Below are 13,385 nucleotides of genomic sequence, written 5' to 3' on the forward strand. Positions count from 1 at the left end.
GAAAATATGCCCCAAATAGTTAACATTGCACAAACCTACAAAAATGTAACAATTACAGTTAGTAAGAGGCTACTATCATTATGGCTAAATGGTTACCCACCGTGTTCCATCCGCTGAAAAGATCCTAATTTAGAGGGACTACAGACAATGGCTCTAAACAATATTTGAATATCAAATCTAAACAATATTTGAAGAAATTGGTAAAATAAATATTTTTAATTTCTCCTACTAAAATGCTCAGTCTCATTATTTATCAAATATTAGTGCAAAAATATGGATTTAAATGATCACAAAAAGTGATCAATTTTTGTGTAATAAAGTCCAATTTTTGTCAAGGCTTTTTGACAGTCTCACAGAAAACTTATGTTTGTGAATGGGAAGAATAATATCAAAATGTCCATACTACCAAAAGCAATTTACAGATTCAATGCAATCCCAATCAACATACCAACGATATTCTTCTCAGAGCTAGAAAAAAATGATGCTAAAATTCATATAGAAACATGAGAGATGCTTAACATCTAAAGCAATATTATAAAACAAAAAAAGCTAGAGACATCATACCATATTTTAAGACATATTACAGGGGTCAGCACTATGACAAAGCAGGTAAAGTCACCATCTGCAGTGCCACCATCTCATACGGATGCCAGTATGTTTTCCAGCTGCTCCACTTCTTATACCCCTCTCTGTTATAGCCTGAGAAAAAAGTAGAAAATGGCCAAAGTCTTTGGGCCCCTGAACCTGCATAGAGACCTGGAAGAAGCTCCTAACACTTGGATTCAGATCAACACAGCTCCGGCCATTGTGGCCATTTGGGGAGTAAACCAGTGGGTGGAAGACCTCTCTCTCTCTGCCTCTACCTCTCTGTAACTCTGCCTTTCAAATAAATAAATAAACTGTAAAAAACAAAAAGAAGAAGTGTTAGCACTGACATAATAACAGACACATAGTTCAATGGAAAAGAATAGGTAGCACAGAAATAACCCAAATTTCTACTGGCAACTCATATTTAACAAAGGAACTAAAATGAACTGGAGAAAGAAGAATCTCTTTCACAAGTGGTGCAGAGGAACCTGATTATCCATATGTAGAAGCCTGAAAATAGACTCCAACTATGTGACTCCACACTATGTGAAAGTGAACTCACAGTGAACTAAAAATCTAATCATAAGACCAAAACCTAAGTAAACATAGGGAAACTCTAAATATTGTCAACAGACAATAGTTTTGGGTAAGATTCCAATAGCAATAGTAACAAAAATAAAAACAGACACTTGAGTATATCAAACTAAGATACTTCTTCAAAACAAAGTAAACATCAGAGTGTAGATACAGTGAACAGAATGGCAGGAAAAATTTAAACTCTGAATGTTTACAGATTTCCAGAACTTATATATATATTGGAAAAACTCCAAAAACTACAGTGAAGAAACAGGCAAGGATCTGAATAGACATTTCTCAGAAGAAACGTAAATGGTCAAAACATGTGACTATGCCCAATGTCACTGGCCATTATGTAAATATAAATCAGAACACAATATCAGTCTCCAACATCTGTGGGAGAATACAACGCTCAGGTTTTTGTGTGTGCAGCAAGTGGGTTTAGAGGACCCTGTTCACCTCTGGAGAGCAGAGTCTACAGGGAGATAGAGAAACCTTACTGCTTTCCTAACGGGCTTATTAAGTTCTCAACCAGTGCCTGTTAGTCTTGCCACAAACTTTCTAGTCTCACTACTTTCCTTCTTCTTCCTCTTCTCTGTGACTTGTAAAATAGTATACATTTTATATACTATGGATACTTTTGATTTATTTTATTCCTTCGGTCTCTTATGAAGTTCCCCACAAAATCACAGCCCTCAAAATATTCATTCATTTATGCAGTCTGCAGATTTCATGAGCTACTGAATTCCAAGTAGTATGTTAAAGGCAAGATCTAGGCCTAACAGAAAAGTGGTCTGAATTCTGTGCCTCGAAGAGGATTTGGGACATAGTAGAACTTCAGTGAAGTGCTATGAGAATGACATGCACTCAGTAAATGAGGAATCTAAAGCATACACTGCATTTAAGCAACACAGCAGCTGCTACTGACCACGGGTAGAGCAATTGAGAGGAATAATGGGAACAAAAATAAGACATCAATAAGTTGAATAATAACAGAGAGAAAACAAAATGAGATAGATGCCAACATTACTGACCTATTTTTGAGGAATTAAATTGATAGAGAGGCTGACATTGTGGCTAAGTGGGGTAAGCTGCAATCTGTGAGGCCAGCATATCATGTGAGTTTCACTTTGAGTTCAGGATTCTCCACTTCCAATTTAGCTCACTGCTAAAGCACCTGGGAAACCAGCAGAAGATGGACGAAGGACTTGGGTCCCTGCCACTCACGTGGGAGACTTGGATGAAGCTCTTGACTTCAGCATGCCCCAGGCTCAACTACTGAAACTCTCTGGGGTGTGAGCCAGCAGATGAAAGCTATCTCTGTCTATCCCTCTCTCTCTCTAAATCCACCTTTCAAATAAACAAATATTTAATAAACAAAATAACTGATTTCAAAATACACAAAAATATGAACAATATTATATCACCTTTATGCCAAAATGATAAAAAATAACAGATGCTAGAGAGCATATGGGAAAAGAAAACCTTCATATATGGTGGGTGAAAATACAAATTAGTACAGTTGTTATGGAGAACAGTATGGTCACTCCTTAAAAAAGATAAAAATTTGGGCCAGCACTGTGGCGCAGTGGGTTAAAACCCTGGCCTGAAGGGCCAGCATCCCATTTGGGTGCCAGTTCTAGTTCCAGCTGCTCTTCTTCCAATCCAGCTCTCTGCTATGTCCTGGGATAGCAGAAGAAGATGGCCCAAGTCCTTGGGCCCATCCACCCACGTGGGAGACCCAGAGGAAGCTCCTGTTTCCAGGCTTCAGAATGGCACAGCTCCAGCCTTTGTAGTCATCTGTAGAGTGAACCAGCTAATGGAGGACCTCTCTGTGTCTCTACCTCTGTCTGTAACTCTTTTAAATAAATAACAAAAATTTAAAATAAAGATAAAAATTGACGTACTGTTTGACAGTTATCTTGCTCTTGGCTATATATAAGAAGGAAATTTTATTAGAAGGAAATGAGAAGAGTATATCAAAGATACAGCAATTTTCCCATAACACAGTTCACTGCAGCCATGATTTGAAACCAATCTAGCTGTCCATCAATGAAAAAAATGGACAGGGGAATATCATTTAGATACAAAAAAGAACAAAATATTATTAAATTAATTGAAATAAGCCAGAAACAGGAACATAAATGTCACATAGTCCTTGTCACATGTGGAAGTGAAAGAAAATAATGGATCTGAACACAGAACTGTGATTATTAGAGGCTGAGAAGGGAAGCAGCTAGGGATAGAAGGGGATTGGATAATAGGTAACAAAATACAAAGAGGCAGAAGGAACTTCTGGTGTTCCATAATATAATGAGATGACTACATTCAACCATATTAGGTTCTGTGTAAAGAACTGGAAGAGAGGAGCTGGTAGTCTCAAATCATGGAGAAGAATTAAACTGTAGTTGCTTGGGGGCCAGCATTGTGGCACAGTGGGCTAACACCCTGGCCTGAAGCACCAGCATCCCATGTGGGCACCAGTTCTAGTCCCGGCTGCTCCTCTTCCAATCCAACTCTCTGCTATGGCCTGGGAAAGCAGTAGAAGATGGCCCAAGTCCTTGGGTCCCTGAACCCAAGTGGGAGATCTGGAAGAAGCTCCTGGTTCCTGGCATCAGATTGGCACAGCTCTGGCCATTGCAGCCATCTGGGGAGTGAACCAGCAGAGGAAGACCTCTCCCTCTCTCTGCTGCTACTTCTCTCTGTAACTCTGTCTTTCAAATAAATAAATCTTTAAACAAATTGATAAAACTGTAGTTGCTTAGCTTGATCAGTTTCTACTGTGTAAATGTGTACAAATACTGCACTACACCCTGTAAAAATGTCTGACTAGTACACACTGATCACAAATTATTTAAATAAAATTTTAAAAATCAGAAGCATTTCTTTATATTAACAATGAACTCTTTGAAAAAGAAATTAGAAAAACATTTCCATGCATAGCGGTGTAAAAACCAGGAACCAATGTCTTCAGCATTATCCGTGATGAATCAGATTCACAGCCCTCAGCACTCAGATTTTGCCATAGACCTTACCATGGCAATTGTGGGCATATGATAGTAAATCAATGGACAGGAATACTTTGTCTTTAAATCTGTTAAATAAATAAACAAGGAATTCATCAAAGAAAAAGAGATACCAATTTGGATGACAGGTCACAAAAACACATGCACTTGAGCTATCCTCCACTCTGTGATGCCAACAATTCTTTCAGACATGTTACATTTTCAGAGACTTTTCTGTAATCTTGCTAAGCTTCCTGAAATCTGCCTTACAGCAAAGGGTTTCCCAATTCATTACACTCATGATTTTTCTTTTGTGTGAATTATTAGTTTATCATCTAGAGATAATTTATGGTACAAAACTTTTCTATGCATGCATGTTTTCTCATTTGTGAGTCTGTTCATGGGAATTGAAGACTGATTTATAGCAGAAATACTTTTTCCAAAGTCATTGCATGGAATTTTGTTCCTTATGAATCCTCTGAAGTCTGTTGATGTCTAATTTCTGGCTAACAGTTTTATCAAATTCACAGCATGCAAAGAATATTACCTTTTGTGAATTCTATATCTATACAAGCCTGAAATAAAGAAAATGTTTTTACACAATCATTATACTCCTAAGAAACCACCTGTGTCAATTCTCTGATGTACCATTGACTTCTGACAATATTTTCACACTAATAATATTTATAAGCTTTCTCACTTACATGAGTCTGTTAGATAGGATGTGATTTCCAGCAAAAGGTTTTGTCACAATACTTACATGAATTTTGGGGAAAAGCTCTTCCACCTTCATTATATTGTTAAGGTCTCTCCCTTGTTCAAGCTCCATGATGGATTATGAGGCATTACTTATGTGAAATGGCTTTCTCACATGTATTTCATTCATTAGATATATATGTTGTGCATTCTGATATAAGGAGCTTTCCAACACTCATTACACCCATAATGTTTCTCTCCCATGTGAATTCCCTGTTGTCTTATGAGGTATGGCTTCTAATTAAAGGGATTTTACTTTCAAAGGGGTTTTTCCCTATATGAATTTGATGATGTACAGTGAGGGCTGAATTATGGTAAAAGGCTCTGAGTCATTACATTCATAAAATTTCTCCCCATGAGAATTCTTTTATGTTTGATGAGGTCTGATTTGCACCACAAAGGCTTATTCACATTTATTACATTCATGCATTTCTCCCCTTGGTGAATTCTCTAATATTTCATGAGATATAACTTGTACAAAAAGGTCATATAGAAAATTCCCTGTGTGAATTCTCTGATATCTTATGAGTTATGAATTACAGCAAAAAGGCTTTCCACCATCCTGACATCCATAAAACCTACGTAAATTGAGCAACACAGATATAGGAAAACTAAACACACCCACAACCAGATGGAAATGATATCAGTAATAAAGACCCTTGCCACAAAGAAAATCCCAGGATTGGATGGCTTCACTGTTGAATTCTGACAGACATTTAAAGAAGAACTAACTTCAATTCTTCTGAAGTTATTCAAAACAATTGAGAGAGAGGTGATTCTCCCAAATTCTTTCTATGAAGCCAGCATCACCTTCATTCCTAAACCTGAAAAAACTACAACAGAGAAAGTAATTATAGACCAATTTCCCTGATGAACATACATGCAAAGATCCGCAACAAAATTCTGGCCAATTTAATCTAACAATGCATCAGAAAGATCATCCACCCAGACCAAGTGGGATTTATCCTCGGTATGCAAGGATGGGACCAAAGGCTTTTCCACAGTCATTTCATTTATAAGCTTTCTCCATGGTGTGAATTCTCTGATGCATTTTGAGTTGTGACTTCTGGCCAAAGGTTTTTCCACAGTCATTGCATTCATAAGGCTTATCCCCTGTGTGAATTCTCTGATGATTTGTGAGTGTTGATTTCTGGCTAAAGGCATTTCCACAGTCATTGCATTCATAAGGTTTCTCCCCTGTGTGAATTCTCTGATGATTTATGAGGGATGACTTCTGGCCAAAGGCTTTTCCGCAGTCATTGCATTCATAAGGCTTATCCCCTGTGTGACTTCTCTGATGATTTATGAGGTGTGGCTTCTGGCCAAAGGCTTTTTCACAGTCATTGCATTCATAAGGCTTATCCCCTGTATGAATTCTCTGATGATTTATGAGGTGTGGCTTCCGGCCAAAGGCTTTTCCACAGTCATTGCATTCATAAGGCTTATCCCCTCTGTGACTTCTCTGATGATTTATGAGGTGTGACTTCTGGCCAAAGGTTTTCCCACAGTCACTGCATTCATAAGGTTTCTCCCCTGTGTGACTTCTCTGATGATTTGTGAGTGTTGATTTCTGGCTAAAGGCTTTTCCACAGTCATTGCATTCATAAGGTTTCTCCCCTGTGTGAATTCTCTGATGATGTACGAGGTATGACTTCTGGCCAAAGGTTTTTCCACAGTCATTGCATTCATAAGGCTTCTCCCCTGTGTGACTTCTCTGATGCTTTCTGAGGTGTGACTTGTGGCCAAAGGCTTTTCCACAGTCATTGCATTCATAAGGCTTATCCCCTGTGTGACTTCTCTGATGCTTTCTGAGGTGTGACACCTGACCAAAGGCTTTTCCACAGTCATTGCATTCATAAGGCTTATCCCCTGTATGAATTCTCTGATGATTTATGAGGTGTGGCTTCCGGCCAAAGGCTTTTCCACAGTCATTGCATTCATAAGGCTTATCCCCTCTGTGACTTCTCTGATGATTTATGAGGTTTGACTTCTGGCCAAAGGTTTTCCCACAGTCACTGCATTCATAAGGTTTCTCCCCTGTGTGACTTCTCTGATGATTTGTGAGTGTTGATTTCTGGCTAAAGGCTTTTCCACAGTCATTGCATTCATAAGGCTTATCCCCTCTGTGACTTCTCTGATGCTTTCTGAGGTGTGGCTTCCGGCCAAAGGTTTTTCCACAGTCATTGCATTCATAAGGTTTCTCCCCTGTGTGAATTCTCTGATGATTTATGAGGTGTGACTTCTGGCCAAAGGCTTTTCCGCAGTCACTGCATTTATAAGGCTTATCCCCTGTGTGAATTCTCTGATGCTTTCTGAGGTTTGAATTCTGGCCAAAGGTTTTTCCACAGTCATTGCATTCATAAGGTTTCTCCCCTGTGTGAATTCTCTGATGATTTATGAGGTGTTTCTTCTGGTCAAAGAACTTCCCACAGTCATTACATTTATAAGATTTCAACCCTGTGTGAATTCTCTGATGTCTAATGACACCTGACTTCTGGTGAGTGGTTTCTCCACAATCATTACACACATGAGGGTTTTCCACTATATGAGTGCTGTGATGGAGGGGATGGCAGAATTTATTAGTGAATGACTTCCCACAAGTTTTACATGCATAGGATTCCTTCTCTATATTTGGTCTATGATTCATTCTAACATGTGATTGGTAAATGACAGGTTCCACAGGCCCAATATACTTATAAACGTTCTCTCTTTTGGGACTTTGTTGATGTATACTGAGGTTAGACTTTTTATGGAAATCTTGTAGTATTTGAGTTGTCTTGCCAATAGTGGCAGTTGGCTTATTACAGGTTTCTACCATAAAAAGCTTCTCAGATTCATAGAATATATTCTTCCTTTTGAAGACTTTCCCTTGTCCAATTTGTTCAAGTGCCTGCTCCATGGTCTGAATTTTGTGCTGTTGATTAAGAGGCTCACAGAACTGGAGAGTGTTCCCAGGTACCGTAGTAGCATCAAACTTCTCTCCAGCTTGTAGCTGATCAGGCCCACAATGGGGATACACATTCTGACATATACTACATTCTTCAGGTTTTATTCCTGAATAGTTTCTCTTTTTGATACTCAGTTTTGGAATATGGCTTATACTTAAATTAAGTGTTTTTCTGAATTCAACTCCCTTGGAAGTTAATGTCTTATTATTTTTCATAACATCCTGATTCAGATTTTCCTCCAGACTTTTCTGGTTGGTCTTAATCAGTTCATCCAGTTTCATGGCAACTGAAGTGAGAAAAAAAAAAATGTCACTGAATCAAATATAATTGTTTCTCCTAGCATACTCATGTAAAAGGAATGAAGTTACTTGTATTTAAGAGGGATAAGATGTTAGGAAAAGTTCTGCATTGGTGCCTCCTCACACAGGGCACCAAAATGTTAGGAAAAGAGTTGTAGAATAGAGGAGACACTGTATCAATTTACAGCCAGACAGAATTTATTCAGAGAAAATTAATCCACAGAGGTGGGTGACTAACTGGCTGTGTGTACAGGATGGAGCAGGTGGCAGAAGGCCCCAACTCCCAGGGGCTAGACCTTTTTAAGGAGGGCTAAGGCTGGGCATGGGGGTAGAGGGCAGCAGTGGAGGGGAATTCCAGGAACTGGGTGGGGGGGCCTTGGGAACCTGGAAAATAATGCAGGGTGGGGTATGAAGACAATAGGCTGTGAGACCCAATTGAGTTTCAAGGGCAAGGAATACATTCCAAAGTTTATATCCTTTGGGCAATGAAGGAGAATGGCTCAGGCTCGTATGCTCGTTCCATCATAAAATTTTAACAAAATGATTAGAAGATACATATTTATGAATATACAGGTTTTCTCCATAATACATTAATATATTAAATTGTATCCATAGATTTTCCAATATTCATCCATGATCCTGTTTACTACCAGAATTTTTTCAAGTATGATTGAATGGTTTTTGTGGTAAGATGTCTTAAGTCACTGCTTGAGATGCCTGTATCTCAAAACAGTGCCAGTTTAAGCCGAGGCTACTCTGCTTCCAACACAATTCTGGGATAATAGATACTGGAAAGCAGCAGATAATGGTTTATGTGCTTGGGACCCTGTGATAGAGATGAGTAGGTGAAATTCCAGGCTTCTGGCTTCAGATTAGTCATAACTGTTGCTAGTATTTGGGGAGAGAGTTAATAGAAAATATATTTCTCACTGTTTCTCACTTTCTACTTTCACAAAAATGAATAAGACTTCACAGAATGGACTAATATTTAATAAATATATTCATCTGTAATCTAGAAACCAATTTTCCCTGTCCATTTTTTAATGTATTTTTATTTATTTATTTATTTGTCAGAGTTAGACAGAGACAGAGACAAAGATCTTCCTTCCATTGGCTCACCCCTCAAATGGCAAATACAGTTGGAACTATGCCAATCCAAAGCCAGGAGCCAGTTGCTTCCTCCTTATCTCCTTTGTAGGTGCAGGGGCCCAAGCATTTGGGCCATCCTCCACTGCCCTCCTGGGCCACAGCAGGGAGCTGGACTGGAAGAGGTGCAACTGGGACTAGAACCCAAGGCCCATATGGGATGCCGGCACTGCAGGGGGAGGATTATCCAAGTGAGCCACAGCGCAAGCCTTTTTTTAAATTTTAGAAAAATTGTGGGTTTTGTACTTCTGTGATATTTCAACCATAAATATGGGGACGTTTTACTAGATCATTTCCTTGAAGGTAAAGAGTGAAATGTGTCTATACTCTAAGAAGGATCACATTCATGGGACAAGATTTGAATATGTGGTTGTCTCATGTTCTGTCTTCCCAGGGAAACAGCATTTGTGAAATTTTTCTAATGAAATTCTCTGTTTTATCTGCACTCTTACAGTTTCCCCATATTTCTAAGGAAACCTGACATCCTCAGCTTCTTTGAACTACAACAGTTACAGAAAGTCCCAATATACCACCTTGGCTATACATTCCCACCAGTTTAAATAATTTGTTTCTGCAATCCAGAGTCTGCTCAATTATTGAAAATTGATTTCTAACTCATTGTGCAGACGTCAGCCCTGGTTACCTCCTCTTGTTTCTTTCTATAAACACTCCTCTGTGATAATTTGAGTTTCTGGAGGTTTTTCATCAGTTGTTGATTTTCACATAAAACTTCATTTCCTTGCCTTTACCAGAGATACTGATCTCCATAGATACTGTAGAATGTCTGTGTCTGAATCACAAGACCAGCTGTCTTCAGGAGTAAGACTTGGGAAAAAATCATGGAAAGAACACCAGTCAATATCTGCTGCACTGCTTCTACTTTGGCCTCCCTGCCCATTATGTGCAGACTGACCTGGAAGGCTCTGATGTAGGCATTCTTCCCCCATCCAGGGCTCTGCTCCTTGCTCCAACTTGAAGATCAAGTCAGGTTTGGTCATGCAGGGCCCTATTAATGGAAACAATGTAGACTTTGTGAAATCACTATCTTGGGTTAATTAAAGAAGTACAGCTTGGTCCAGAAGCTATGCAACAAATGTTCCAATTTGAAATCCTTCCCAGGTGGTAGATATTCAGATTCTTCATGGACTCAAATTCTATACCTGTCCCTCATTAAACTTTATGAATAGTGCTCACTTATTTGTCAAATAGCGAGAAAATGTTACCATTGGGCATGTGAAGAGTGTCACTCACCCACGGAGGAGAGGCTGCTGTAGGTCTCCAGCATCACATCCCTGTACAGGATTTTCTGAGCTTGGTTCATGTTCTGCCATTCCTCCCAAGTAAAGAACACAGCCAGGTCTTCAAATGCTATCATCACCTGGGATAAAAAACTCCTGGTCAACATGTCTACTCTGTCACATAACAAACAATGGCAGTTGTATATCTTCTACATGGGTATGGAGGAAGAAGAAGCAAGAATGCCATTTCATTTCAGATTTGTTGAGCATTTGGACAGCCACACAGAAGCATTCAACAAGGGATCAAACCTATGGTATAAAAGCTGGGGAATAAAAAAACCACTTACAGGGGCCAGTGTGATCGCCCAGTGGGTTAAAGCCCCAGCCCGCAGAACCAGCATCCCATGTGAGTGCCAGTTTGAGTCCCAGCTTCTCTACCTCAGATACAGCTCCTGCGAATATGACTTGGAAAGTACTGGAGGATGACTCAAGTGCATGGACCCCTGCAACTATGTGGGAAACACAGAAGAATCTCCTGCCTCTTGGGTTTAGATTGTCTCAGCTCTGACCATTGTGGCCTTTTGGGGAATGAACCAGCAGATAAAAGATTCTCTCTGTCTCTCTCTTGCTCTCTTTCTCTATCACTCTCTGTGACTCTGTCTTTCAAATGTATCAAATAAATATGTTTTAAAAAGTACACAATTTGCAGGTGATGTATTAATTTTCTTTGCTTTTTGAAATATCAGGAGGTGCCCTGAATCATACCTGGAATAAAACATGAATGCAAGGATTTAAAAGAAAATTTCTCATCTTTCCTTCTACATAGCACTGTAGAAAAAGGAATGGTAAAATGAATAAAGAATCTTGAATATATAAATAGAGAAAATGTCAACTTCACCATGGAGGAATAAACGTTTAAACATGGAAATATATAGGCAAGTGCCCCGACCTCTATTAAGTGGCAGAGATTAACCAGAAGTTATCATTGCTTTAATGAAAGCATTGCCAAAATTTTATTAAATGACAATGTAACAACAAAAAACAATAAAACTTAGTTATTGTTCAAATAAACTATGTTCAGTAAAATTTACACTAATGAAAGTTATTTTGGGGACTGGCACTGTGGCTTAAAAGGTAAAGCAGCTGCCTGTATCCCATATGGGTGCAAGTTCAAATCCCAGCTGTTCTACTTCAGTTCCAGTTCTCTGCTATGGCCTGTGTAAACAGTAAAAGTTGGCCCAAGTCCTTTGGCCTCTGCACCTGCTTGGGAGACCTGGAAGAAGCTCTTGGATCCTGGCTTTGGATTGGTGCAGCTCTGGCCATTGTGGCCAGTTGGAGAGTAAATCAGCAAATGGAAGACATCTCTCTCTCTGCAAACGGGATTGTCACAGAGTATCCAAACTTCCACATTTTTGCAAACTAGGTCTTGTATAAAGTTCTGTAACCTTGAAAGAGTAGTGCAAGGTAGGCTACACAATGCAGGAAAACAGAAATTTTACTAGAAGATGATATACCATGAAACCCCAAAATTGCAATTGCCACATAGTGTAAGTCAGCCTGCACACACCTCACGAGGATTTCTCAGGGAATGCAGGGACATTTCACTAGTAGCACTAATCTTACAGATAGGTAAATAGTGACAGAGGTGCAATAGACATTCACCCACACACATTTCATCCCAAATGGCCTGAACCCCCAGCTCCATCCCATTGCTGTCTTGGATGAGACAGACTTTCTACAGAATTTTTAGAACTGTACTCTGTACACCTGGAGACACATTGGTCTTCTTTCAGTGCAACAATTTCTGACCAAAAAAATCCTTAAAATCTCAACCTTATTCACCTTTTCTCCAGTCTTCTTTCAGTGCAGCATTTTCTGACAAAAAATTCCTTAAAATTTCAACTTTCTAAAATACGTTAATAAAAATTCACCCTTTCTCCAGCTCCAGAACTGAGGCTGTGCCACTGGTGTCTCTTCCTCGACCAGCCAAGATCTACAGGGTGCACCTGAATACCTGACTTAACACCTCAGATCTATGGCTGTCACCTATGCCACCAAGAGACAGACACCTGTCCTGCTCTCCAAGGTTCCTTTCACCCTCACACTAACACCCACAGACACAGAAACCAACCACACAGCTCTTGAGCATATGAGGAAAGCCCCAGGGGTCAGGAATTCTGTGAAGATGGTGGGAGTGGTTGGAATGGCACATGCTGAGAAGGAGGCCAGAGGAGATTTCCCATGGTCCTGACCTGCTGACATCATGGGCAGATGAGGCTAGATTCCCAGATACCAATGCATGCCTGCATTAGGAAGAAATGAAGATGATCCATATATCAGCTGGAAAATCAGCCTCCTGGGACACAGAGGGGATATATCAGAACTTTCCTGACCACATGAGATACCCACATAATTATCCAATTCCTCAGTAATTCTTGGTTTGACATATTTACATCTGAAAGAAACATAGTATAAGTGGAGAAATTCAAATATGGAAAGAATTCTTGGCAATTGTCATTAAATTTATTTTTATTTTTAAATCTCATAATTAAAATATGGTTCTAAAAACCTCACATATTTTTTATGACTTATTTTATCTATTTGAAAGACAGAGATGCAGAAAGAGGTAGAGCAAGAGAGAGAGGTCTTCCACCTGCTAATTCACCCCCCAAATGGCTGCAACAACCAGAGCTGAGCTATCCAAAGCCAGGAATGGAAACTTCTACTTGGTCTCCTGTGCAGCTGCAGGGGCCCATGGACATGAGCCATCTTCCACTGCTTTCCCAGGCCATACCAGAGAGCTGGTTCAGAAGTGGAGCAGCTGGGATT

General features: G+C 39.5%; 1 protein-coding gene across 3 annotated transcripts; it reads right to left on the minus strand.

Moving 5' to 3' along the window:
- Positions 1 to 2,786: 2,786 nt before the first annotated feature.
- Positions 2,787 to 10,691, minus strand: LOC133755374 (zinc finger protein 260-like). Of its 3 annotated transcripts, XM_062185484.1 has the most exons (3): positions 10,570 to 10,691; positions 10,232 to 10,324; positions 2,787 to 8,159 (listed from the first exon to the last, which is right to left on the minus strand). In XM_062185484.1, the coding sequence occupies exons 1-3, from the start codon at positions 10,637 to 10,639 to the stop codon at positions 5,935 to 5,937; spliced, it is 2,388 nt and encodes a 795-aa protein (XP_062041468.1). In that variant the 5' UTR covers positions 10,640 to 10,691; the 3' UTR covers positions 2,787 to 5,934. The 3 variants fall into 3 exon arrangements, with proteins under 3 accessions (XP_062041468.1, XP_062041469.1, XP_062041470.1); XM_062185485.1 differs by lacking the exon at positions 10,232 to 10,324; XM_062185486.1 differs by lacking the exons at positions 10,232 to 10,324; positions 10,570 to 10,691 and adding an exon at positions 10,068 to 10,220.
- Between the last annotated feature and the right edge of the window lie 2,694 nt (positions 10,692 to 13,385).

This window comes from Lepus europaeus, unplaced genomic scaffold (assembly GCF_033115175.1).
Source record: "Lepus europaeus isolate LE1 unplaced genomic scaffold, mLepTim1.pri SCAFFOLD_408, whole genome shotgun sequence".
In the NCBI taxonomy this organism is placed as follows: domain Eukaryota; kingdom Metazoa; phylum Chordata; class Mammalia; order Lagomorpha; family Leporidae; genus Lepus; species Lepus europaeus.